The following is a 27076-nucleotide window of genomic DNA, read 5'->3' as shown; positions in this document are numbered from 1 at the left end:
AAGGCAGAAGTGGTCTCCTGAGAAGGCCTGCAATTGGCAGTAAGCTTATGAATTTTCAAGAAGATCTTGGAGATCCCAATACTGTGAGAATGTGATGTCCAGGCTTTGGTGAGACCCATTTGTAAATTTCTGCTACGGTACATTCCTGGGGGACAGCAGCACTTGTGCCCACGAAGGAATGATGCCACACTTGTTTGAGATCCTGCTGAAATTGCATCTTGGGTTGTGTGTATATTATTGGGGCTGTAGACACTAGTCGCTGCTGCAAGCTCGTACAATCTTAGCGCAAGTGCAACTCTGCTGCGCACTGCCGCAATTTTCAATGGCAAAGGCGGTAGGTGAATCATGTATTTGTACAGTGCAAAATGCTTGAATAAGGTTGGTGCAAAATCTCTAGAGGTCTGCTGAGATGCAGCAAAAGAAAACTATTGGTTTGTTTTTGTTCCTTCAAGCTTGTGCCAATGTGCACGGGCATTCCGGTTTTTGAAGACATCTCAGCTTCATTTGACACAAGTGTAGCTGTAGTTCGTAGCTTGCTACTTGAAACGGCAGGAATATACATAGCTTGGGACATGTGTAAAACAGATATATGGTCACTGACAAGCAATCACCTGGTCCGAGGTCTGCCATATGTCATGCCATGCCATGGAAGGATTCTAACGCATGCAGGCATCCGTATCTATCAACTTCCATGTCTGCATTATCTATCTGAGATCATTATCATGCATTCCCGCACCTACGTTCCTAAGAGGCTGACAGAGGATGTTGGACTCCGGTCAGTGTATCGGCTTCTCATGTGTGTACGTGTCAAAACCCCGAGTGTACTCAGTAGGCTGGTACTGTAGTGCTACACCTAGGGCATGCCAATGAGGTTCGCAGGTCTCCGCAGCAGCAAGTGCATGCATTCAGGACAAGGCACGAAGGCTGAGGCTTCATTTGCCCAAGCCTCACGCCAGTCATGCATCACACAGGGTCTGTGGTGGGATCCCAAGCTGTGACAAGGTTCCTATCCAGGCTGTCCAGCTGTTGCATGTCAGCACTGTCAAGCTCAAAGCCAAACACATCCAGGTTGCTCTTCTGGCGCTCGGGCTTCGAGGACTTTGGCAGGGGTATGAATCCATGCTGCAGGCTCCATCTGATCAAGACCTGCGCGTTTGACACTCCGTGCTTCCCTGCTACTTTTGTGACTGTCCCGTCGTCCAAGATCTCGCTGCTGCCCTTTCCCAGCGGAGAGTAGGCCTGCACAGATCCATGCAAAACTCAACCGTCATCTCTGTGTACTGAGGTCTGAGGATTTCTTGAGTCAGAGAAAATCTTAAATTTCATTGAATGGGCTCAAAACAGCAAATAATTCTTGCACTCCTACTGCACTATTGAGCCTCGTTTCTTTTGTTAATTCTGCACCTGTGAGGCCATGTGTCGGCAGCTTTATGCACGTCATATCTGCAAAACCTTTCAAGGGCCTTCCTGGCATATAGGACAGCTTTGTTAAATTAGCTCACCTCCAGTGTGATGCCCTGACCTTTGCAGTAATCCACAAGTTTGCGGCGCTGCAGGAATGGCGTCAGCTCGATCTGGTTCACTGCTGGCTTCACCCTGGCTGTCTTCAGCAGTTTCTCCAGATGGCCAATCCCAAAATTGGACACTCCAATGCTTGTGAGCTTGCCCTGAGGGTCCAGAGAAGACGTCAACACGATTGCTTGCCTTTTGACATGCCCCTACTGATTAGCCTGGGGAATCTAAAAGCGATTTAGCAAGGTGACAACGGTAACCTCTTTATGTGCATCCTCAAGTGCTCTCCAGGTCTCTTCGCGGACGTCGGGATCGCCAGGGGCATGCATCAGCATGAGGTCCACTCTTGAGGTTGACAGAGCCTTTAAGCTTTGGTCAATTGCCTGCACACGGTCATGATGATTGAGTGGAATAACCCACTCCCGACGAGACACCACACCATCTTCAGAAGGTCCACAACAGCTGCACCTTTCGAGCATTGTTGTATCCAAAATCGCTCAACCAGAGCTTAGACGTCAGAAATATATCTTCACGAGGCACGCCACTCTGCTTGACTGCTTTGCCCACATCTGCCTCATTTCTGTAGTAGCGCGCTGTATCGATATGCCTGCAATTGGAACACTTCGAAATTCACCATATTGTCATATTGAAGTGCTAATTTTTCGAGGATACGCAGCATCGCTCCTGACTGCATAGTATTCAGCAACTTGGGCCAAACCTGTATCCCAAGCGAAGACCGCTCAATACAGAGTTGAAACACTCAGATCCAGGTCTAGAAAGGAAAATTCCCAATCCTACAGTGGGTATGCTGGCGCCACTATTCAGAGTGAAGGTCCTGCCGACACCTGGGTGCGACATTTCGACAGAGTAGACGTGCTGTCTACTAGACGTCTCTTACTCAAAAGTGCAGATCAGAATCACAAATGCATGAGCTTGTACCGCTGAAAAGCAATACAGAGTGTGGGGACATGCTCTGTGCATGCTTCAACGATGCCGTCCTTTCTTGGACTCCGTGATGAGTCATCAGGGAGCTTGGAATGAGGAGGAGAATCGAACGGAAGCTAATCGCATTTTGCAACGGTGAAAGGGTATGAGTGCATGCATGTGCTGCACGGAACAACAAAGGACAACTCAGGGACAGGGACTAGAATATAGTGCTTTCCCAAATCTTTTTCAGCGAGTGAAAAGAGGCCGATGTGATGCTTGTTGACATATTTTCGTTGGTGCGTCGCCCCCAGTGTGATTTACTCTTAGTATGATATCTTATGGTGTCCTAACTGTTGCTGATGATGACACATCTGCTGACGATGTTGCGGTGCTGAGGATGATGCCTTGTGGCATGCTACCTCCTTTGCCCTGCAACACCAGCTGCATGTGACCTGTTAGATAGCTAACAGGGCACAAAACCTTGGTGATACTCTATAGTGGGTATCAGATGTGCGGTGTCTACATCCGATATAATTGCGTCCAACCTTGTCAAGTCTACATGTTGCTGTGCAGGCGTTCAGCGTCAGCGTCCCCTTTTTGGGGCACTTGGTGAAGAAGCAGCTTGTGAACAAATCGAAAACTCAGCTGTGGAGGTGTGCGAAGTTTCAATACGTTCGTCATGCTGCCTTCAACCCCTCTTGGAATACTGAGCCAATGCCATGGGCACGCTGAGTCATAGCTTTCTGTGACAGGTGGGAGGTGGAAAGGGAATGCTTGCCATACAAGTCATCTAGCCGTTGGAGGCCGCACACCAGTCTTCTGAGCCCATGGAGTGCTGTGTATGCTGCCTTGGGCTTGGCATCCTGGCTGGTGTGGTGCCACGGGGGCTTTGCAGCTCAGAGCGTGCCATTGGCTCTCTATGGGGCTCTGCTGGTTGCCGTTTACCTGGCTTGGCCCCCAGCGCTTGTTCCAGGCAACCAGCTTTATGCAGCCGTGGACGCTGCAGGCACGTGGCCCATGCTTACTTCCAGCACCTCCTCATGTATGTGTACAATTGGATCGTCTTAGCAGCAATTATAAAGCACAGTGAAGATTGCATGTGTAATGCTTGCAGTTGTCCTGGGCATGACGATATTGGTCGGTCTGCAATTTCATGCCGTCGAACCACTTGCTGGTTTCCTGCTGCTGCCCTTCCTGGGATACACCACCTTTGGCGCGCTGCTGTTGAGTTTCTCCCTGCACAGCGGCAGCACAGAGGTACGCTCAAAGAAGCCCCTGCGTGGCAATTTCGGGAGGCATGGGCATGCAACAAGCGCTCAGTCAGGGGCTCAAAATGCGCGCCACTGCAATCTTTTAAGCATGCAATCAGCAAGATGGCCTTTGCTGTGTTGAGGCATACTTGCAAAAGGTACTGCTCTGTTTTGTGCTGTGTGCAGCTAAGACTGTCTGCGGCAGGTGGCTGACCTGGCGCAGAGGCTCGCATGCGTGGAGTGCTTTGAGAAGATGGAGTACCCTCTGCCGCCGCAAGCAGCCGCTGCATTCGTGGCTTCAACAGGGGAGTCTGAGCGCCGGGAGGGGGAGGGCTCAGAAGGCATGCAGCATGCACAGGAGGAGCTGAGGGCCGCAACTGCTGCAGCAGCCTCAGGCGGCTCCAACGGGCCTGTGGAGTCGGCTTTCGCAGAGCCCTCGGTGCAGAGCCAAGGGAGGGGTAATGTGGCACAGGCCCGCCAGCTTCTGGGCAAGGTGCGGATTGCTCTGAGATTGCCTCTGCATGAGTGGCCGCCACCCTTGCTCAAGAAGTTGCAGGGTACACTTGAGACAGTGGTCTCTGTTTCAGCGTATCATCTACCTTGCCAGACAAGCTGATTCTCAGCTGAGGTCAAAAAATTCTTTCTTACTCATTTGGGATGGACTGGTGACGGCGTGTTCCAGGTTGATAACTACTTGGACAGCAGCGCTCGAGAGGAGGGCCCGCATCCGTCAACAGAGCTTCTGCAGACAGCGGTGAGGCAGGCGCAACGGCTGCTCACGCGGGTATGGGACTGGTTAGTGTGGTTGCTGGGCATGGGTTCCAGCAAATCACCGAAGGTCCGTACTGTACCGATCTCTGTTCTGTGCTGCACTGTTCTGGCATTCTGTTCTGTCCTGCCCTGCGTTCCGTGGTGTACTGTCCTGCTCTGGATCCTCTTCTGCACTCAGGATGGGAACTCTGTACTGGTCCTTGGAACCTTGCACATGTCTCTTCGCCTGGCCCCCCTGGTGCTTTTATATTCTGATTCTCTGCCGTCCACATTGCTGGACGCTTTCTCAGAACCTCTAGCACGTGCATTTGTGACCGCATGGCAAAGTAACTTCTTAAAAAAGCGACACAATGCCCCGTTTCACAGGTGTCTTCGAGCCTGGCGACACGCGCGGAGGCGGTGAAGAGCGGAGGTGAGGTGCGCGCACTCAACCTGGCACAGAGCATCAGCGGGGCCTTCTCGGCATTGCGCTCCCCCAGCGGTGGCGGCAGCGGTGGTGCAACGGGGTGGTCCGGCGGGGGGAACCGGGGAGCCAGCGGTGGCCTGGCGGCAGTGTCTGAGGGGGGTTCCTGTGGGACCGCATGCGCGAGCGGCTGCCCCGTGTCGGACAGCATCCCCACCGCAATGTTCAGCTGCCCAGGCGCTGCCGACTTCAAAGTGCGCGGGCCGACTTACCTGCAGGACAAGAAGAAGGTTTGTGCCTGTTTTCACCTCCCTCTCCTTTGCACATATGCACAGCATCCATCTGGGTGTGTGTCCAGGTTGTGAGGAGGGAACAACAAATGGGGCACATCAATCCATGTGATTGAATGGGTTCACAGCAGAAGAGCATGGTGCCTCACCGCACAAACGACTGCTGCAGGTGTTGCCGGATGCTCCTGTGTGCAGCTTGGTCAGCCTGAACCTGGTGTCGCTGGCCGAGCCGACCTTCCACATCGCGCGCTTCCTGCCCTCCGTCCGCGACTCCAAGGCGCCCCTGCTCTTCATCTGGCATGTGCGCACTCTCCCGCCTTGATCCCTACATCCACATCATGCATTATGGGCCATTTGGGTCATCGCTACTGCTACTTGGTTCGGACAATGCCTTTCGGACCTTCCTTTTGATGCGTGAGAAGAGGTTGTTGCATGCTGGCTGTGACAATGTTCAACTTGCTCTTTGCCACCTTGCTTGCAAAATCTGAAAATGGGCTTTCGTGCTTTGGCGTCAGGTGCTGGTGCCCGGTAAGCAGAATTACTCCCTGGCAATCGCGTGGGCGCTGGATCATGACCCGGTGGAGAGGGTGAGGCAGACTCTGGCAGCAGCCGAGGAGGGGGCGGCTGCGGGGGATACACCTGCGGCGGCCGGCAGCGCAGAGGTGGATGGCACGGTCATGCTCAAGAAGCGGAAAAGCCTAAAGATCCGGCGGTCAGCCTCAGCGCAGGATGCCACTCAGGTGCGTTCATGTCCTTTCCTGCTTGCATGGAGAGCTGCTCTGTACCTTCCTTTGGGTATGCATTTCCGTCAAGATTCACTGTTGTTGATGCCTGCTGGGCTTGTTGTTAGCGGCCTTAGGGATGACTTGACGTCAGTCACAGTACGTGGCAAAGCACTCATGCAGGATCATCTGGTAAGGATGGGGACTGTCAAATGCATGCGCAGCAAGCAGGGTGGTGGTGATGTTTGGGTCATGTCTGGGCCCAGGTGGAGGCGGCTGGAGGCCTGGATCCCGAGACGTCCGCAGGCTCTGGTGCCAGCTTTGCCACGGATGAGGGCTTCTCAGAGCAGCAGATCGAGCGCTCCTCCAAGAGCCTCAGCGCCCTCAAGCCGGTGTGGCCCTCATTGTCTCTGCCCTGGCTTGGTTTGTCTCGCTTAACATGAGGGTTTCAACCACACTTTGCAGCACCCATCTCTCTGTTCCATCACGTTGAACGCGGTCTGTCCTGGCCTCACTGTACAGATCTCACTGTGCAGCCGCCGCTCTCCCTTGTCACCCGTTGCTGAGCAGGGTCTTGTGAGCAGCACAAAAGAGTGATGACTGAGTGAGAAGTACTGGACATGTGTGTACTGCCATCGAGGGAACGTGTCTGCCTGCACTGCGCCACAGGACGTGCCGCAGATGGGTAAGAGGCACAAGCGTTCGCAGACAGTGCTGGACGGGTCGCCGCCCAAGCCGCTGCAGCCGCCCTCGCAGCCCTCCACGCCGATGAGGCGTTCCCTGTGGGGCCGCGCCGCCGCCCCCGAGCCCGAGCAGCCCCAGGGGCCCAACCCCTACACAGCCTGCGACCCCTTCGACGTCACCATGATGCGGTGCGCCTGGCGTTGCACCTGCCTGGCTGCCCGTGCAGAGTGATCCGTCTCTGTGTGTTTAGTGTTGACGCAAGTAGAGGCAACGGCTAGCTCTGGAATTCTTCGTTGTGGCCTAAGCACATGCAAGATCCCAGTCTTCTGCTGACCCAAGTCCGACTGCCAACTCTTCAGAGCTTGTTCAAGAACTTTATGAAGTTGCACAGCTTTGGGGTGGTGATGTCATTAGACCTGGTCAGGAGCTAGGCATAAAACTTGTCTGTCCTTCTGCCTGTCAGTGCTGCGCAATGTGTCCATAAGTATGCATCCAAGCCGTCAAACATCTGCCGTGTTGCCGTTGCATGACCATGTAAGCATGGTGCTCACGCAGGTTCCTGGAGGCTGGGGGGGATGAGAAGGATGTGGAGAAGGTGCGTCACGGCGCGTTCAAGATAATCCCGCGCATCACCGAGGGCTCCTGGGTCGTCAAGCAGGCCGTCGGCCAAAACACGCCCGTCCTCCTCGGCCGCAAGCTCACCACCAAGTACTTCCGGTGAGGACCTGCGCAATACAGACCCCAATAGACGGGGTCTTTTTGACTGTGGCAAAGTCTCCTCGTGGAGAGTGGTGTGACATGTGCACGGTCATCCCACGCACTCCTGAGGCAGTGCCATGTCCTTCCACAGGAGCAATTGGGTGACTGTGCGAATGTTGCGCCGTTCAGGTGCCATGACATTGATCGGTCATAGGTTTCACCTGCCTTACTCCGCAAGATTGACACCTGCTGCTACTCGCTCCTGCAGTCTCTGCGCGCGTGACATGCAAATGCTATTTGCCCGAGACACACTATAGGCTTCTGCGGCTGGGAAGGCAAGCAGAACAGCCAGCCTTGTCTGGGAAAAGTCATGAGTGGGATGGCGAGTGAAGCGGGGGGCGCTGGCGCAGGGGTGCGAATTACATAGAGGTGGATGTGGACGTGGGCAGCTCGCGCAGTGCGGCCAACGTGGTGGGACTGGTGCAGGGCGCCCTCAAATCCCTCGTCATCGACCTCGCCGTCCTCCTGGAGGGCCACTGCACGGTGCGCGCCCCCTGCGCAACCCCTCTTTCTTCCCCCTGTCTTGCGCTTACCCCCTCTCAAAAAGTCACGTGTCCCCATTTGCTTTCCGGATGTCCCTCGGATGGACAAATCAGTGGAATGGTTTGCATGCCTTGGCGCACACTGCTGGTGTGCAGCCGGAATCTCAGGGAGTGGCGAGCAGCGTCCGGCACTCCGCATGATGGTGCAAACGATGTCACGGTGCTGCAAGGATGCTGGTATGGTCAGATGCGTGCGGCTGACAGGGTGTTGATGAGGGTGTGCGTGAACAGGAGGAGCTGCCTGAGCGGCTGCTGGGCACCTGCCGCCTGGAGCACCTGGACCTGTCTGCAGCGGCGCACCTGGACTTGTCCACTGGCACCATCACCCGCAAAGAGGACACCTGAGCCTTGCGGCACCCATTTGTGACTGCCAAACCAGGGTGCCTACTCATGCGGGATTGCATGCAAAAGGGTCTAGACCTCCACCAGATCTGCTGCCCTGCACTACTGCGTGTTGTCGTCCTCACCATGACGTTGGTCTTTGAATGGGTGCAGAGTGCTGCAAATGCAAGCCTGCGAAATTGAGAGGGCCCGGGCAAGTTTTTCATCCGGCATTGGCGCTTGCTCTGTCTTCATGTCTGCCATTTCTCTTGCTATAAAGATACCTCATGCATACTGCTTTGTCCTTGCTGCGCCAAATGAACTGGACCATATGTGCTTCGATATGCCGGATTATGTTAGACTTGCGATGAACTGCTGTGGGGTCATGCTGAACACAGTCTGGAGCCTCTGATGCTGAGTGAATGATCATTGCATGACAGCAATAAAATGTTGCATCTGCATAGGACATCAACATGTGAGCGCTATAGTTTTTTGAAGCCCGGAAAGTTTTACAGAAGCCTTACAGAATGGCACCGACATCATGGCCATGCTCACAATGCCATCTCTTTATTGCCAGCAGTCTCGCGTTCTCACCCTTGAATCATTGATCGACCGAGTTGAAGCATGTTTAGAGATTCTAGGTAGTGCTTATGCACCATGTTCAACAAACTGATAGCATGGAGTTGACACTCTTGCGGTGAAAGTGCTCCGCAATATGCTCGTTCGCCAAAATCAACCACAAGCCTTTGCTTTTCCCCATGCACGGGAACGGCCACCAAGGCCCAGCATGGTGCTGTCCTGCACTTTGGTGGTGCAAAGCAGCTCAAGAGCCCCCACAAAAATAAGACCCATTTGCCAACGACATCCCCGTTGCTCGACAACGACATTCCCGTCATGTGGCCATCCTGAGTCAGATGTGGGCGCCCAAAACAAAGGCACAATGCAATGCGTGAAGCTCAGATTCGCCAGAGGCACACCCTTCATGTCTGCTTCAACGTGCAAGCAACAGTGGTTGAAAAAGGACGGTGACTTCCTTGCATGATGCCTCTCCTGCTCAGAGGAAGTAATCACTGAAGGATGCCTCCAGGTTCACTACAGCGAACGGACCGCCGTTCACTGCAGTAAGCCTTGAATGTGAAGAAATGAAAGTTCACTCCTGTCCGTGAGATCCCAAGCCTAGAAATACCAAAGAAAGTGTCGTATGTGTGCACGCCAGATTTCCTCCTTTAGCCCGCACACTACACAGTGCGGGTGTAGCCTCCACCAACAAGAAAGCTAATTAAATAAGCACAGCATCACTTCCCATACGCACCGCCATGCATGGGCAACCCACTACCTTCCAACCACCTCCAGAGCAATGACTGATGAGCGATCCATTCTGCGGTCGCAAATCCAGTCAGAGTCCCCTCTAGAATAGGGACTTGGTGCGCGGAAATGCACCTCTGCAGTCACTATTTAGCCCAGACAGGGGGCTTGTAATGTGTCGTTATTAGTAATCTCACCGACCTGCTGCCTCCAGCGTGGCCCACCATAGTATCGATAGGAGACAGAACTCATACCTTGGCAGTTTCTCTGTTATGTGTCGGGAGAAAGCAGATTCGTGGCCGCCAAACAGGCATACCACGCAGAAAGACAAGGATTTTCATAAGAGCCAGACAACTCGTGGATGAATGCTCAACCTAACTGCTCTTCAGCGACAGATTCCTGGCGCTGCATCTGGCAATCAGGCCACATCTGGGTGTGGACTGTGGCAGCATTGGCTCAGAGCCATGAGCCACCTCTTGACTCCACAACAACACTTGCTATTGGTTGTTTTGGGTATGTGCCGGGCACTGCTTGCTAGTTGCTCTTGCGCTGTTTGCTACCGACAATCTGGCGGCGTCACCGCTTCCTGCGTCGCCTGCGATGCCGGGGCTCTTTGCTGGTGTCCCAGGACTCGCTGTCGGTGGTGTGCTGCTCTTCCGAACTCTCCTCCGAGAACTCAACACCTGCAACAAATTCCCAGGACGATATGAGAGCATGACAAGAGGCTAATGCACACATACACCAGGTACTGAGCGCCAGGTATTGAGAAGGCAGGCATGAGGGCGCATAAGAGCTGAGATGCTGCTGGTCTATCAGGCAATGTGCACCCCTTCTCAGTTGACAAAGGAGCCTCACAGCAGGCAAATAGACCCAGGGCAAGGACTGCCAGGATAGCAGCCTTCATGCATCCTCATGTTCTGGGAACGAGCCCATGCTCGTGCCCCCTTGGTCGGTCAAATAACAGAGGCAGCAGCGCGCACTGGAGTCGTGCAGGACGGGGCGCGTGACGCGGCGGCCGGAGAGGCTGTGGGAGATGCGCCGTTCTGCAGAGGCGCCTGAGAGCGCGCTGGGGCCCCCGGGCTCGGACCTCCCCCCGCTGCTTTCGCCCACGCTGCCGCTTGCTCTGCGCCGGGTACCCTCAACAGCGCCAAATCTGGACACCACTTATCGCCTCACTCGCATTACTGCCCCCCTTATCTAGCTCAATGTGCCCGTGCAACCGAACCTCGGCATGACCACTCGAGCACTGGAAGACATGTACTACATAGCACGCATGCAAGCTCGATCTGATCAAGGTGGTAATGGTCTCATGAAGCGAGGCACAGCGAGGAGAAGCTGACCCTGGATGCCGCGACGGTGGCGGCAGCTCGACGAATGCGGGCGCGCCATCCCCTCGGGCAATATGGCCAGTTCGCGGCGCTGAGGGCACGACAAAGCCCAGAACATTGAGGGTCCTGCCGCTGGGCTCCCGCAGCAGGCCGCTCCCCACAGCCTCCTCCATCACAGGCGCTGGCCCCGGATCCCTGATGCTGCACACGCCCTCCATCTCAGTCGTACAGCCAATTGCTCTCCCTGCCGCCCCTCAGTGTCTCGGCACACACTTTTGCTGGTTGAATCCAACAGCGTCTAGCCAATATTGCCGCCTCTGCATGCCTGCAACATGTAGCCAGCAAAAAATGCATATTCTCACAGCATCACCAAGGAGCAGGGTCCACTGACTGAGTAACTGCTTCAGGATAGAGGCAAGGCCCATGCCAGCAGACCTGTTGAGGCCCATCATCCTGGGCGCGCGTTTGCGGCCTCCGGGAGGGGCCGGCGGAGAAAATGCCTCCTCGTCGCTCATGGCCGCAGCCGTCCGGTCCCCCCCGCGCCGCTCCATGCGGCTGACACCCAATGGCAGCTTTGCCAGAGCGCTCTCCTGCACAGCCAGCAACCCCTTCGCAACCAAAATGAGCGCCGCCTGTTGAGACCTTGGCAGGTCTTGTCGCCAGGAAAGACAGCCACATCAAAATGCCACTGCAAACCCCACAGACCTCAAGCAGAACAGCACTGCCAAGCTAATAAACTGCCGGCTGTTCTCCTATCAGTAAGACCATGGGCGCCAGAGAGACCAGCAATTTTCAGAAACTGACAAAAAATTGGAACGTGCATGTTCTGCATATGCTATGGCCACCCACCTGGGCACGTTGCTTCTGCTGCTGCATGATGTCCTGCACAAGGGCCTGCAGGGGGCTCACAATGGAGGCGTTCCCTGCCTCAGTGGGGGCATCCTCTGCAGCCGCTTGGGGCTCCTCCTTGGAAGCAGCAGCAGCAGCAGGTGGCGGGGAGGCGCCCTCCTGCGCCGGTGCCTGGTCCCCCCTGGCCACCGGCTCGGTACTATTGAGGCACAGCAGCATCTTGGCCGCTTCCCTGCGCGCAGGACTGCCCCGGTCAACGGAGCCCCCAAAAAGGCCAGGCAGACTGAGCTCTGTGGGCACCTGACATAATTTGAATGCTGCTTTCCATGGCACCATCAGCCACTTTGGGGAATGTGCATCGTTCCTCGCTACAGCACGACAAGCAACGAGGACTGATACAGCAGCGCGAGCGTGGCGGCAGCTGCTTGCCTGAGGTTGTCTTCCCTGGGACGAGGCGGCTGTGCATCCCCAGCGTCGCCTGTCGGCTGGGATGCCGGGCCGGCCGCCGGCTGCGCGGGCTCACATTTGGCCTCGCGTACGGCAGTGGGGGCGTCAGCGGCATGCGCCGCAGCCGGGCGTGTCGGCCGCGCCGTGGCATTTTCCTCCTTCGCCGCCGCCGCCTTGTACTGCTGCATGCGCAGCCCCTCGAAGGGGTTCATGCGCTGTTGCCTGCAGCACTTCCACGCATCGCTCAGTCCCGGCAGGCAAGTGGCAAGGCCATCATCTGCCGTTGTGCGGGTTGGAAGAGCAGAAAGGCGCACTTGTCACTGGGCGCCGTGGTGTCCTTGAACACAAGACGTGGCAGCGTGGTGGAGGGCTGATCTTGGCGAGCGGTAGTGGCTACCCGCGCCCGGTCCTCCGCCAGTTGCCCCTGCGGTGGGGGTCCCCTGCTGTGGCGGTCCGGCTCCGGGGCATGGTCCCTGCCCAGCCGTGACACATTGCCCGACCTGGGCCCTGCTCGGCTCGGCACGCGCATCTGCTCCGGCTCTGACCCCATGCGCCGCATCGATGCCTGAGACAATCAGAGAGGTCGTCAATGCCTATTCCAGCGCTGCTACTTTAAAGGTCATACCATGACAGGTATTAATGTCTCATAACTCCTTACATAGACAGAAGGATGAACGATAGGAAGGGTTGTAACTTCCGAGTCTGCTGTGCACAGATGAGTGGCGAAAATCAGGGGCTCACCTCCATCTCCTCGTGCGAGATCCTTTTGGCTGCCGGACGCTGTTGTGAGGCAGCCAAGTCCGCGTTTCTTGGGGAAACAGCTGGTCTATCCGGTTCCCTATGCCTGTCCGGAACCGGCTCGCGCCTGTGCCTATCACGGTCCCTCTCCCTGTACTCACTCTCCTGCAAAACATCACAGAGGTTTAGACTCAGAAGATGACTCAAAGTTTGTCGTTCCAGGACGCCACATAGACAGATGCAGGGTTAGGGCACACAGGCAGGCAGCCAGGTTTGTGCATAGCCAGCCGAGCAGCTTTTTGCATGACAGGTATACCTGTCGCGTGGGGGCCTGTGGCTGGCTGGGTGATGCCAGCGACTCCTGCAGCATGTGCATCAGAAGTGCCTGCTGCATCGGCGACTCTTTCATAGCCGCCTGCAGCTGCTGTAGCAGCCGCTGGGGGTTCATGCCTCCATGATCCTGCCCGTCGATAACATGCAGTCATTCGATGCATGTACTCCCCACAGCAGTCCTGAGTCCCAAGCAAGCACATGGCAGCAGAGGAGGCAGACACAGCAGTCCTTCCCAAGGTGGGCTGTAATGCAAGAGCTGGAAAACAAGGGGCTGCTCTTAAAGGATGATGCGCACCTGTAATGTCTTCAGGATGTATATGAGATTTGAGGAGCCCTGTGCCTCAGCAAGCGAGGCGTTTGACAGGTCCGGCAGAGACAGCAGCGCAGCCAGCTGGCGCTCCTGATCCTGCAGCCGCCACCACAAGACCTCAGCCACCCTAACATTTGACAGCTTGAAGAGATCCCTTGGCATGTGAAGAGAGGCCGTGGCAACTGTAGGCCGTATTCCTCCCAAAGTGAGCAACACGGGTGGCAGGTAATTGTGGAAGCACAGTCCTTGGGCTGCTTGCATTCCTTGCCTGCAGATCGGGTCTTGGATGAGTAAGGCTGCGCAAGCGCACCATTTTTGCGGTGGCTGCCTGCTTTGTGGCGGTTTCTGCGGGGCTGCCCGAGTCGCGCCGTCTGCTGGCTGCTATTGATGCGCTTGCCTGGCGGTGCACCTCTCCGGTGGAGGCCGCGCTCACGGCAAGTTCCTGGGACTCCGATGCTAGGTCCTCACGCCGCGGCCGCACCACATACCCCTGCCAAACACAATGAACTCCTGTTGAGTTCCTGAATGCCAACCTCGGCGGATGCCTCAATAGTTGATGGCTGCTCCTGGTAGAACTAAACAACAGCATCCCAGCAACCATGGGCTTCAAAGAGTAGGATATTGATGAGCTTTAAAAAGGGTATTATACTCGATGCTGAGCACTGCCGCAGAATTGGGGAATGCATGGCTTTGAAGTGAAGGAGACATTCAGAGAGTTTGGAATGCACAGCTGGATGCTGCAAATCCACTGCCACTCATCTGCAGCAAGAAGTGTTGAGAGCAATTTGATGGTCAGTGTCAGCAGCGCACCCTCTGGAGCATGCGCTCGGCCACAGCGTGCCCGGTCTGCTTCAGGTCGAAGGACGCCTGCCGCTGAGGCGGGGCCGGCGGGCCGACGCGGGGCCCGGCCGCCTCCGGCGCTCCGCGGCGCGCACCGTCCTGCCTGGCAGGAGCGCCTGACGACACCAAAGCACCCTGCAAGCACATTCCAGCCAGATGTCAGAAAACCCTGCTTTCCCACAATGCTTGCTATGTTCACTCTGCGAGCCTTCAGCAAGAATCAATAAATGAACAGATTGTTTACAGCCAAATAATTATGTGACTTCCAGCAAGCAAACCACTCTGCAGTCCTGTGGATAATCGCAGCTTTGGCACCTGCATTTGATGCAGCTGGGGAAAACAGGGGGATCGGGTAAGGAGAGGGAGGGGTTGCTGACCGAGCGGGACCAGGCGGGCTGCCTGAGCGTGACAGAGGTTGACTGGATGCTTGGGATGCCCGACCGCCCATTGCCGCGCCCCAGCCTGCTGTCCTGCTGCCGCCCTTCCATGAACGCATTGCTGTACACTCTGTAAGTCGTGGTCGCCTTTGTTCCGACTCTGCCAGCACAACAGACCGCATCAGGCAGCATATGGTTATCACCAGGCAGGCGCCCCCCCCAAGGGAGGACCTCCTGTTGCCATCCTCTGCTCTATTGGCCATGCATCTCATGGCCCTCAAGATAAGTGATGCGGCCCACAATAGAGCTGTTCCATCGTAAATCTATGCACTGCAAGACATGCGGGCAGGTGGATGAAGGAAGCAGCTCACCTCATGGGGACAGCCTCCATCCAGAGCTTGGAGCTGGGCTGCTGCACAAGGAAGGATGTCTTTTCTGTGCGGGAGGGCACACTGATCTTGGGACCAGATGCCAGAGAATCCTACAAAGTTGCACAGTGCCTGTCAGACTCAGCATGTAGATGCAAGTCTAGAACAACCAACTCCTTCAAGCCAGCTGGTGGGGAGCCCCCACACATTCCCAGTGTTTCTTTCCATGGCAATAGAGATACTCTCTGGTAGATTGATAGGTGCAGTCACAGTTCTTGACAAGACCACAATGTCTGAAGGGAGTATGTTGGTCCTGTTTGTATCTGAATACCCATAAAAGAGCCACTTGCGGCGCTGTGGTCTACCTGGCGAGGAATGGTGCGGCTGCTTGTTGCTGGGGCTGTAAGGCTGATGCTCGGTTGCCGCATGGCAGCAGAAGCATTGGAATCCATTGTGAGACCAGATGCTGCTCCCAGCCTTCCGCCTGATCCAGTCAGCCAGGAGGGCTGCTGGCCAGCAGAGGTGATGGTTGCCTGTTGATCAGTTTGGTATTTGTTAGACTTCTCTGGTAGGCCAGTAGCAGCCTTGATTGCACCTCCACCAGGATAAATTACTATTTCATCCGCATTGCACTACATGTGCCCCATTGTCCTTGAGGAAGCCTCACCTCCTGCTGGCGCAATAAAGCCGTTTGCTGCAGCTCTCTGTGGAAAGGCCCAGCATCTGTTCTCCCCCTTAGCTGTTGCCCCACGGCTCGCAACTCCACAGGAGGCTGGGCGCTTGCAGCTGAACGGGGAAAAGACACATCTTGAAGGGCATCTGCTCCTTGATCTGATGTTGCCTCTGATATCGCCCTCGGGCTTCCTTCCGTCTCGACCCCATCCATCAATGTCAATCACTCATTCTCCAACAAGTTGTGAAGATCTGCTGCGCCCATCAGCATGTTTCAGCTTACATCGTCGTGGATGTGCAACAGAGGATTGCGGGTTTCCCCAACTTCTGTTGGTTTGTCACACCTCCGCCGTTGCCTCAAGTGCTCTAGCACATGCTTTCAAACAGTGGCAGTCGCCAGCTGTATCCCTCCCGCTTCAGAACGAACAAGCGTGCTTTACCTAATGTGCAAGCGCGGTAAGCCTCTAGGGTTGATGCATCGATACCTCTGATCCCTGAAAAACCCCACTTGTTGACGGGCCCGGGGGAGCGTATCTCTTCGGATGTGCCAATAGACCCTGAAGCCCCGGATTGTCCCACGCCAGTTTCTTGTTTTGCTGCTCGCATTCGAGAGCGCTCATGAAGCGAACTCATGCATGCGTTCATAACACCTGGCTTCAGGACTGACGGTTTTCCGAAGTGGCCGCGCAGGAGACGGCATCGCAGCCAGTAGCCAGTGAAGAAGTCAGAGCTGGTCGTGGGACATGAATCATTTGAGCGTGTGATTAAACGGGAGATTCATCTGCTTCATCCAGGCAGCGATCCGAGCCGACGCGCTGTCGAAAGGGACAGAGTGGCGTCGGTCTGTCAGGCATTTTGCCTTCCTCGTGACCAGGCAAGTAGGTCTTGAGTGCTCTTCGCCTCTTCTACTGCATGTGAGTGTCTCTGGATGATTGGGATCATCCTAAATGCTACGAGTACTTGGCTATTTTCCTTACATTATGGGCTTGACACAGTGGGGTTCCCTGCATGCAGCTTCTCGTGACACTTCCCTGTCACGCAGTCCTCTTGAGCGCGCCCTTTTCTCCCAGTCGGCAGTATCAGCTGCAAAGTTTATGTACGGAAGTGCGCCAGATCACCTTTGAGCCGTTTTAAGAAGCAGCATCAGCTTCTGGCCTGCTCAATGGTCCCAAAGGAAAGGAGGGGAGCAGGACACAAAGGCCATGAAACTATAATTGCGAACATGGCCGTTGTCGTCTTGCGTCTCAGCTTTATCTGTTGGTGTGCATGCCTCACGGCTGGCCAACCTCTCACAGATGCCAAAGGTACATCAGCTTGCTCCTGTCTCGCCAAATGCTTGCGTGATGCGATCCGCAGTGTCTGGGAGGGTGTGCGGTAGTGGATTACAAAAACAACGCTGCTGCGTGCGCAGGCTACAGTGCAGATCAGAATGGGCTGATTTTCATGAGAAATGCCATAAAGAACTTTGGTATCTACATGCGGAGAGCACAGTGCACTGGGTGGAGTGATAAGCCTGGTGCCAACGTGTGCAACTGGCCGGGGATCACCTGTATTGACAAGCAAGTCGTGGGCCTGCACTTTCTAAACAATGGCTCCGTTCTTGTCGGTGAGCGCTTATCTAACAAGGATCCGTTTGCCGCCTGCTTTGGATCTTGAGCGATGCAAGGATCAAGTGAGACCATGTCGACACCTTTCTCGCCAGGTTGCATGCAGCGCACACAGGATATAGGTCGAAATATGCAATTTTCTGCATGTGCAGGTGATATTGGGGAGGTTTTGTATGGGGCATCGTTGTTGCCCAAGCTGAAGCGACTGGATCTGTCAGGGCAGGCCTTCACTGGCACCCTGCCCAACAGCAGCCTCAGCATGCCTATCCTGGAGGAGCTGGACCTGGCCAATAACTACATAGAGGTGGGGATTCGACTCTTTTGCAGGAGACAAGCATTCAATGCAATGGATAATGAGATCACCCAACATGTCGTGGTTGGATGAAGAATATCGCTGTGCAGGGGTCTTTGCCGGCGGATTGGGGGCTGGATGCTTCGTTTCCTCGGTTGCAGAATCTCACCCTGTCTTTCAACCCAGACCTTGGGGGAACACTGCCAGCGTCCTGGGGCACGGATGGCAGCAGTTTCAGGGCGCTGTCCAGGCTGGAGATCAACAACTGCAATGTTTCAGGGACCCTCCCGGCCGCATGGGCGACTAACCTGCCAGCGCTGAAGGATATCAATGTCTCCACCAATGCGCTGTCAGGTTGGTGCTGACCCTGTCCCACAAAGCGCACAAAAGGAAGGGTCCTGAGTCAGCAGCGTGAAGAAACTCATGCCAATGGGATTTCATGCTGCACAGGGACATTGCCAGCAGCATGGAGTACGCTGAATCTCACAGGGCTGAATCTTGATCGAAATAATCTGAGAGGTGCGCTGAACACCAAGCACACATTAGGGCTCTTTGAAGTAGCATCTGCCTAGTTTAGACAGTTTGGTCTAATTTCTAGAATCAGCTGGGCTGTGGCAAGTGCAGGGAGCATTCCTGACACATGGGGGGCGAATGGGTCGTTTGCAAACTTGATGAGATTGCAACTGTACAGCAATTTTCTGTCGTCCAGCCTGCCTGCAGCGTGAGTATCCCTTATAACTGCTCCGGGCTTTCTGACAATTTGTAGAATTGATAGTAGACCTTTACAAAGTGCTGGTATGCGTGAATGGCTGGCAGAGTGCTGCACAAATGAAGCGTCATCAGATCCTTGCCTCAAAGCAGGGCCTGAAGGCTGCATGCTTGTGTGCAGTTGGAACAAAAACGGCACAATGCCCAAGCTGTCAGTCATTGACACCTCGAAAAACAACTTCTCGGGTGTTGTTCCAACGGGATGGGGTTATGCTGGGCTCTCTTTCCTTGTCACGAAAGGTTTTGCCCTCCCACCCAGCGTGCTTGCTAAATGCATGTGTGGCACCTGTGCCTTTACTATGTGTCATGTGCCTGTCCTAAGATTGCTTACCACATGCCTTCTCAATTCTCCCTGTCGGTGAGCCTAGTTTGGAAGTACATAGAGTCTCCAAGATAGGCTGCAGAGATGAAATGTTTGTGCCACTGCAGACAATGCCTTCTGCGGCCCTATGCCCAACTACAATGTCTTCAGCTGCGGCTACTTTCGGCGCGACTGTGTCAGGAGACAGGGAATTGCACCGCAGTGCCCTGCACCTGCACCCGCACCCACTGTCCCTGCCCAGATTCCCATCCAGTCCGCAAGTACGCTTCCATCTTCTTACCATCGCCTCAAGAGCCACGAACAACTTACTATTTCTTGTAAGGCTGAATGTTTGCCTTTCAATGACATTTGGGAGATTGATGTGGGCAAGGCATGAATAGAATGCAGCAGTGGGAATACTATGAGTCCTGACTCATGCTTGCATGCGCAGCCGGTGACATGGCGACGCTGCTGCGGCTGAGGGCCACCTTCACAGACTTTGACATGGTGTCGCGCACGGAGGACTCCCACTGGGACGCCAGCCTGCCCATGTGCTCCTGGCAGGGCGTCACATGCACGCCGCAGGGCTTTGTTCAATCGCTCAATTTCAGCATCCCCGCGCGCGCTCCCCCTGTCCTGGCCCCCCTTGCGCAAGGCTACGACCACTCCATTGTGCATGCCAGCGTCGAGCTCCAACTTAAAGGTCAGTGGCTCACTTTTTTTACCTCTGCGCTTCAGCTTGTGCAATTTCATCTTGTGCATGGGGTCTGGCCATATTCAGGGTTATTGTATGTGATTTTTGGCACGAGGGAAAATTGTGCACCAAAAAAAGTTCCCAGAGCTGTTTGCAAAATGCGGGTGGACAGCGCTTTGTTGGGCGCTCACAACAAAGCGCCGCGCACATGAGTGTGTCCGCTCCTGAGTGGAGTCAGCTCGAGCTACTTGCAAATGAGGGGGCTGAATGCGGATTATTTGGTGCAGGGGATGTGGGGGAGGTGTTGAAAGTGGTGTCGGCGCTACCGCAGCTGACCAAGCTGGACTTCTACAACCAGCTGCTCACGGGAACGCTGCCCGCCAACATCAGCCTCCCCAAGCTTGTGGAGCTGCGCCTCATCGCCAATGACATCTCGGTGCGCCCCTCTCCCATGCATACTTTGTCAGGCCGCTCTTTCCGTTGGGCAACTCAGCAGATGCATCTTAAGCACAGCAAAGATGGAGCCCTTTGGCGTCAGCCGCTTTCACGGTGTCATGGGCAGTGACAACCGGGCCTCTGTCACAGGCCTGCAAAACAGTACCCGCTTTGTATAGGACGCCATACTGGGGGCCTCACTCACCACCCAGCCATCATGTAGTGGGCCTCTTGGGCGCTGTGAACCCCTTGGCGGCATTTAGCGTGTTGTGGAGTAGTCCTCAGCCTGTGTGGCGGCTCCCACTGACATTGCTGCATGCATGAGTTGCAGGGCACGCTGCCAAACAGCTGGGCGGACAATGGGGCGTTCCCTGCGCTGCGAGCGCTGTACCTCAACAGGAACTGGCGCCTGAGCGGGCCGCTGCCGGCAGACTGGGGCTCCAAGACCAGCAGCCTGAACAAGCTGGAGGTGCTGGCGCTGCAGGGCTGCAACCTGACCGGCACGCTGCCAGTCTCCTGGTCCTCCAACATGCCCCTGCTTAGCGTCCTCGACCTCAACTACAACTACCTCTCCGGTGAGCCTCTTTGTTCAGTGTTCCTCCCTTCGCAGCTCTGGAGCGTTGCCATGAGGTTGATCATTGCACAGGCGTCTGCAGCCCACTGCCACCAAGCCCACATCAGATGTGGTGTATCAAATTATGATGAGCATTATTCAATGAAGTGAGGTGTGCTGCAGGTACGCTGCCGCCGGAGTGGGCGAACATGGGCGCCATGGCCTCCCTCAACATTGTCGGCAACAACCTGCGCGGCACCCTGCCCTCTCAGTGAGCCATCCCTTCCCTTCCTCTGCTCTGCCACTCAAGCAGCATTTTCAGCTGTTCCTGTAGCCTCAATTGCTGTTTGTCATCTGTTCACCATCATGCGTCAGTCTGGAGCCGCCACCTGAGCATGGCCATAAGGCATCCAGTCACAGCGCTTGGAGTGTTGTAGACCCCATCTGGGCAAGAGGCTTGTCACCAGGATCAGAAACGTGCTTCCGCAAAACTTGGGTTTTGATAGGCATCGCCGCCGCGCAGGTGGTCGGCCAATGGGGCGCAGTCGTGGGCGTACCTGCAGGAGCTGCACCTGGACGCCAACCTGCTCAACGGCACGCTGCCGGCGTCCTGGGGCGACGGCAACTCGATGTCCAACATCCGCAACATCACCCTCGTCTCCAACAACCTCAGTGGGCCTGTGCCAGCCTCCTGGGCGCTCGACGCAGCCGGCCGCGCCCACTTCCCAAACCTCCAATCGCTCTACGTCCAGCCTGGTGCGCCGCTGCCCTATTGCAGCAGCTCTGCGCGCACTCCTCTCGCCTTCAACACAAGCATGTGTCTTCCTCTGCTTGTACCAGATGGATGAATTGTGTGTTATACAGAGAGGAATATGACAGGCAAGGGAAGGGGGTGCTTTGCTTGTCCCAGATGGAAAATTGTCTGTTATACAGAGAGGAATATGACAGGCAAGGGAAAGGAGTGCAATGACAAGCATGGCAGACGGAGCTACGCTGAATTCATCAGTGCTGCAGGAGAGTTACACAATCCGGTAGTTGCTGAATGAGCTGACGGTTGACTGTTGTGTGCTGCGCAAACAGGCAACGAGGGACTTTGCGGGATCGCACCGAATGGCGTGTCGGTCTTCTCCAAGGCAGGCAGCGCGGACGCGGAGCAGGTCTACTCGCTGGGCAAGCCCTGCCCAGTGGACATCACGTCAACCTCCACACAATCGGCCGGCACCGGCGTGCGCGTGGAGGCGGCCATCACCGGCGCAGTCCTGGGCGGCTGCTTCCTGATCGTGCTTGTCGCTCTTGCGGCCTGGTACGGCGTCCGGCGCTTGCGGCAGCGGCGCACCCGGGGGATGGACCAGGAGCTGTGGGGCAACCAGCCCCACAAGGCCTTCTCGCTGGACGACAAGGTCAGCTCCCACTTCCTATTTCTACCAGCTTCTGCTGCGCCTCTATTATTTCTTCTGCAGCTCCCCCGGGAGAGACGCGCGCTTCAAATGTGAAGCCCTGGTCGTTCTTTGTGGACGGGCAAAGGCCACGTTGGTGGGCTGTTTGAGAGTAGGTGCTGACAGCTGCTCTTGAATGAGCACAGGTGACTGCGCTGATGCGGGTGGACGTGCCACCGCATGACTCGGACAGCATCATACCGCCCAAAGCGCCGCACAGCTTTGTGCCCTTCTCGCGCGCCCCCTCCAGCATGGCCGCCTCCTTCCCGGCCCGCTCCAACGGCGGCAGCCGTGTGTCCGGCAGCGGCCGCGCCTCTGGCAGCTACACTCCCAGATCGGGGCAGTCCCGATCGGGAGACACTCACAGCGGGCCGGGCAGTGGGCAGCACAGCGGGCAGTATAGCGGGCACGGCGCGCCGGGCAGCGGGCTGCGGGACGGGGGCAGCAGTGGCTCGGTGGCGCTGAGCCAGCAGGGGGGCAGCACGGAGAACTACTCGCTGCCCTCCATGCCCTGGAAGGACTGGGAGCTCAATCTTGACGCCCTGCAGGTCCGTCCCCCATTGCTATGGCACTCTATCTGTGCTTTGCCTCACTGCGCCGGTGTCATCCAAGTGTTGCTTTTGTTATGGTTACTGAGACTTTGCCAGGCTTTCAGGATAAAGTTCACAGCCACAGTCCAGTCTTCTGCAATGCGCTTGTGGCGCTGCTGTGATCAGCATCACCATTCAGCATGTCACGAGCGTCGTGCTGAAGTTGGACTGCAGCAGTGAGGCATCCTCATACCCTGGCTTGAGCTCCGGGAATTGAAGGACGTATGTGGCACAGCAGACAGTATCAACGCGGTAACGTTGTCACGCAGGTGGAGTTGAATGAGGATGGGACGGAGGTGGAGCTGGGGAAGGGGGCGTTTGGGGTGGTGGTGAAGGGCAGCTACCGCATGGCGCCCGTGGCCATCAAGCGGATGCGCGACCAGTCGCCCGAGCAGCAGGTCGCCTTCCTCAAGGAGATGGCCATCCTGCGCGCCTGCCGCGGATCCCGCTACGTCGTTCCCTTCGTCGGTGCCAGCCTCCAGCCGGTCAGTCTCCTCTCCTTGACCTGAAGAATTTTTCTGGGAAGCTATGTTTATGTCTGAGTGGTGGGCACAGCACCACCCTCAGGCATGCATGGGTCCCAGCAAAGGCTTTGGATTGCGGACGCACTGTGCGTTCAGTGGCCAAGTTGCGCTAGTTCTGAGGTGAAACTTGAAACTTGGAAGTGTCACCCAAGAGCCAGTGCCAACCAGCCAATGAGGGGTGTGCCCTAACTGTGCATGATACTTTTGCTGGCTGATGGGTGCCCTGTGAGCTGGGCGCAGTCATGCATGTGCTCAAGCACGCCTCACTGGGGTCTGCCGTTCCTGCGGAATGTCGGGCGCATGGCGGCTGTGATGAGTGTGAAAGGCAGAAGGATAAGGCAGATTTGTGGAGAGATTTTATTGAGATGTGAGTGCTGTGGCGTGCAGGGCAACACAATCCTGGCGATGGACTACATGGACAACGGCAACCTGTGGGACGTGCTGCCGCGCGTGGCCAAGGACGGGCGCCTCATCTTCCAGTGGAACAACCGCGGCAAGCGCGTTGCCTACGAAATCGCCCTCGGCCTTCACTTCCTCCACGACCTTCGGTGAGGCCCACAACTGTGCACATACAGCCTCCTCTCAAACAGCAAGCCTTGCTTTCCTCCCACAGCTGCTCCAGTAGAGGGCCACATCATTGCATGCTTGAAAATCCGGTCCTGTAGCTCTGGACCTCTGCCTCGCTGCCTTGGTCCAGCGACCCCGAGTCCTGCTTGTGCCCCCTTTTATAGCATTTCAATGCGCTCATGCTGTAGACGAGAAAGCAGCCAGATACCGCAGCTAAGCGGACACGCCACCTCTCTGCCCCTTCTGCTTGCCTGCATGCCAATCTATGGGGACGCTGCTGCGCAGGGTGGCGCACCTGGACCTGAAGTCCAGCAATGTGCTGATAGCAGCGGACGGCACGGCCAAGATCAGCGACGTGGGGCTGGCAGCACTGATCAGCCGCTCCTACCTGAGCCAGATGGCGCCGGCCGGCACATGGGCCTGGGTGGCTCCCGAGGTCATCCTGGGCGGCCGTGTGACGATGAAGGCAGACATCTTCAGCTTTGGAGTGGTGCTGTGGGAGATCATCACCCTCGAGCGCCCCGCCTGGCGCGGCAACCTCCGAGACATCAGGCACGCGCCCACTGCCCCTTTCTTGGCAACGCCCCACCCTGCTCGCTGAAGAAGTGCAGGCAGACCGGTGCTCGAGTTTCCGTAGATCCTTGGTGTCCCAGTGTGTTCGCCCACTTTGGCCTACAGGGTGAAAAACCGCAAGGCAGTGCATGAATAAATGTGCTTAGCAGGCATGTATAGGGCTGAGGGCTTGCTCAGGAATGGAAATGACAGTAACGGAAAGGGGAGTGATACTTGGCATCTGTGAGGGCATTGCGTGGCGCCGAAAAGGGCGTTGCACTGTACTCGTGGCAGGGCAGGCGGCTGACATCGAGCGGTTGGGTGCAGATCCCTCACATCTAGTATATTTTGCGAACCCCTTAAATGTGCGCAGGGTGCCGGAGGAGGCGCCGCAGGAAATAGCGGACCTGGTGTCGCGGTGCACGGGCGACGTGGAGGAGCGGCCGGACGCGCAGGAGTGCGCCGAGATCATCGCCCCCTTCGTGCGCACCGCCTCTCTCCGCACCAATGCATCACAGCCCCTTACGCCGGGGGCCGCCGTCGCTCCCCGCCGCGCCAGCAGCGGCGGCAGCGGTGGCGAAGCCGGGGGGATTGCCCCTGGTGCCGGTAGCGGCAATCGGACGGCATCCGGCAGCAACGCGGGATCAGCGGTCGAGAAACAGCCGTCAGGGGACGCGGTTTTGACCCCCGGCGCGCTCTGACAGAGGTGCTGCAAGTGGTGCGGCAGGCTTAGGAGCGCGGTTCAGTGCGGGAGGAAAGTCTTTCGCAGTCCACTGAAGTTGGCACGGCAAAACAGCAAGTGCTCAAGCAGACAGCGCAACACAGCGAGCGAGCAGAGGATGGTTTGGCATGCGTGCGGGAATTGAAATTGAGGCGGGTGTTGCAGCCGTCACTCAAGAAGTATGCGTAATTTTCATTATGGCACGTGTTCTGCGTGGATTCTGATGATTTTATTGCTCTGGTCAAGATTTGGTGGGTTGAGAGAGTACCGCGAAGTGGACATTCTGCAGTTGGCGACATAAGCGGTGGGCTGCGTATCACCGGGTCTGTGTTGTTGTTAATTTGCTGATGTTTGCGGCAGCTGTCCTAGGCAGGAATGCTGGTGGTGTCAAGGTGCAAAAATGCAATGTAGGATGTTCCTTAGAAATTTTTCTTGTCAATCTGCGTGTGCTTGGATTTTTTAGCAGCCTTGCGGCTTGGATAGATTGGGCAGGTCCAACATTGACTTGTGTGATTGCAATTTCTTTATTTGCATGCTGCGCAGCTCTCTTTCCTCCGTGAAATGTCTGTCTTCAACTGAGTATGTGCATCAACCTCACCATATGCAGTCACTGTGGGTGAGTCATGACAAGAAGCGGATTGGAAATCTGCTCACCAGACAGCAGCTGCTGCAAGAGGCCACACCTGGACAATCTGACTGTTCACCTCATGTTGCTTCAGTAGAATGCGCGCTAGGCGTTCGGTCATAGTAGAATTAGCCTCTGTTTGCAGAGGTTGTGTTTTGCAGCATGCTGGCGCACGCGTGACCTTTCAAAAATTAAAGTTGCAACTTGCAATTTGAAATTGGACTGCTGTGTATTTGCATCTGTAATGCACAATTGGGAGGATCACACAGAATAGCTTTGGATTCTTCACCACCAAATTCAATTTACATGTCATACATCACCGTAATTGCAGTGGAGTGCCATGCACGGCAGCCATTTCAATTTCGCATTGCAAGTTCCTCTCTATAGCATAAGTGAGGTGCTTAAAAAGAGGCGCGAGTTTCAGGAGTCGTCACACACAGACATCTGAGCACGAGGCACACACGACCGCACACATGCACACAAATTGCGTTCACTCGTAAGGCAGTCACATGACAAAACACCCCGGTCCCGACAGCCCCATCTGCAGACCAGGCCTGGCTGGTAGCACCGCAAATGCACAGGCGGAAAAGCACACACAGGTGGCTCGGAACAGTGACACAGACATTGCAAAGGGAGAGGCTCAATCAGGGGCTGCCTTCCTCTGAGTTCAGAGGTGTGCCCATTTCGCCAGATCCCTGCGAGTGGGCGGCTTGGGTTTGCTGCCGCGAGCGCTTCCGGTAGTGCCGCTTGATCATGTCCCGCAGCGCAAATAGATGCAGTGCGTGCAGCATCTGCCACCGCCGCTGGCTCTTTCCCTGCAACAGAGCCCGCAAAATCGTCAGGCCCATCTCAACAGACATCCCACTACCGATATTTTTTCAATGCCCACACCAAGTGTTTACAGCAAGTAAATGGCCTCCTCTATCCTCGCGCATCCTCAACTGCCTTCCAACTGCAGCTAATATTTCCTTCATGTCTCAAGAGGCCAAATCGGACATCAAATGAAGGGCTTCTGGGGCTTCTGAAGTGGCCACCATCAGACAAACCAAAGAATGTGTAGTACCCTGTGGCGTTTGGCGATGAATTTGGTGCGGTGCAGCGCGCGCGAGACACCGCCAGGGCTGCCCGCCGCAGGCCCAAATTCCTGCGTGCCCATGCGCACAACGCCTCGCGGCGAGGCGGGGCCGTTGCCCCTAGGCCAGCTCGGCCGTGACGAGTCTCCCTCTGCGCAAGCCACGACTGTGTTCAGCAAATTCCAGTAACGATTGCTGACAGCTGCAAAGTCGCCAGCCTGTGTAGAGGCATGAGACATTAAAATGGACAGCGCGTGATTGTGGTGGCTTTGTGTGACATCCACCTTACAGGTGCCATGCTGTATTGAGGACTTGGTGAGTTACTCAAGAGGTAGAGACCGGCGGATGCGCACCTCGGGCGTGGGACGGCGACGCAAAGCCCGCCGGAGGGAACGCGCCGCGCTGCGCGCCGGAGGCCCCCGGCGACCAACCGGCATCGGCGGCCGGCGCAGGGCGCGGCTTCTTAGCCGGCTGCCGCGGTGACAGCTGGTCGGCGTCCAGGCTGGCGTGCCGGCCCGTGAGCGCGTACGGCGTGCTGTATGGGTTGAAGGCCGCCTGCTCTGACAGGCCCCTCAAGCACCGCCAGTACT

The 27076-nt window shown here is 56.2% G+C and overlaps 4 protein-coding genes across 4 annotated transcripts; 2 read left to right on the top strand and 2 right to left on the bottom strand.

Annotated features, from left to right (window-relative positions):
• Nucleotides 1–963: 963 nt before the first annotated feature.
• Nucleotides 964–2370, bottom strand: COCSUDRAFT_14612 (Aldo/keto reductase; the record flags this gene model as incomplete). Its single annotated transcript, XM_005648701.1, has 5 exons — nucleotides 964–1239; nucleotides 1503–1667; nucleotides 1773–1895; nucleotides 1981–2119; nucleotides 2231–2370. 5 exons carry the CDS (start codon nucleotides 2368–2370, stop codon nucleotides 964–966), a joined length of 843 nt encoding a protein of 280 aa, XP_005648758.1.
• A 1194-nt stretch (nucleotides 2371–3564) lies between these two features.
• COCSUDRAFT_65800 (hypothetical protein) lies at nucleotides 3565–8651 on the top strand (the record flags this gene model as incomplete). The annotated part of the gene is made up of 11 exons (XM_005648700.1): nucleotides 3565–3696; nucleotides 3895–4182; nucleotides 4372–4473; nucleotides 4827–5153; nucleotides 5323–5454; nucleotides 5669–5893; nucleotides 6142–6267; nucleotides 6545–6747; nucleotides 7115–7276; nucleotides 7669–7801; nucleotides 8092–8651. The coding sequence occupies 11 exons, from the start codon at nucleotides 3565–3567 to the stop codon at nucleotides 8203–8205; spliced, it is 1944 nt and encodes a 647-aa protein (XP_005648757.1). The 3' UTR covers nucleotides 8206–8651.
• A 1411-nt stretch (nucleotides 8652–10062) lies between these two features.
• Nucleotides 10063–15528, bottom strand: COCSUDRAFT_41487 (hypothetical protein; the record flags this gene model as incomplete). Its single annotated transcript, XM_005648699.1, has 15 exons — nucleotides 10063–10169; nucleotides 10467–10609; nucleotides 10827–11015; nucleotides 11250–11404; nucleotides 11664–11895; nucleotides 12063–12332; nucleotides 12425–12675; nucleotides 12852–13013; nucleotides 13165–13308; nucleotides 13477–13587; nucleotides 13802–13981; nucleotides 14302–14466; nucleotides 14709–14868; nucleotides 15080–15189; nucleotides 15442–15528. The coding sequence occupies 15 exons, from the start codon at nucleotides 15526–15528 to the stop codon at nucleotides 10063–10065; spliced, it is 2466 nt and encodes an 821-aa protein (XP_005648756.1).
• Nucleotides 15529–16970: 1442 nt separating this feature from the next.
• On the top strand, nucleotides 16971–24768 carry COCSUDRAFT_47190 (hypothetical protein; the record flags this gene model as incomplete). The annotated part of the gene is made up of 17 exons (XM_005648698.1): nucleotides 16971–17052; nucleotides 17160–17354; nucleotides 17508–17659; nucleotides 17758–18001; nucleotides 18098–18166; nucleotides 18845–18997; nucleotides 19168–19419; nucleotides 19698–19846; nucleotides 20177–20420; nucleotides 20582–20669; nucleotides 20922–21154; nucleotides 21479–21798; nucleotides 21981–22382; nucleotides 22694–22909; nucleotides 23336–23496; nucleotides 23801–24010; nucleotides 24441–24768. The coding sequence occupies 17 exons, from the start codon at nucleotides 16971–16973 to the stop codon at nucleotides 24766–24768; spliced, it is 3498 nt and encodes a 1165-aa protein (XP_005648755.1).
• Nucleotides 24769–27076: the final 2308 nt, after the last annotated feature.

This window comes from Coccomyxa subellipsoidea (genome assembly GCF_000258705.1).
Source record: "Coccomyxa subellipsoidea C-169, whole genome shotgun sequence".
Classification (NCBI taxonomy): domain Eukaryota; kingdom Viridiplantae; phylum Chlorophyta; class Trebouxiophyceae; family Coccomyxaceae; genus Coccomyxa; species Coccomyxa subellipsoidea.
Note: the sequence above shows the minus strand (reverse complement) of the source record. Positions and strands in the feature narration are given on the sequence as shown.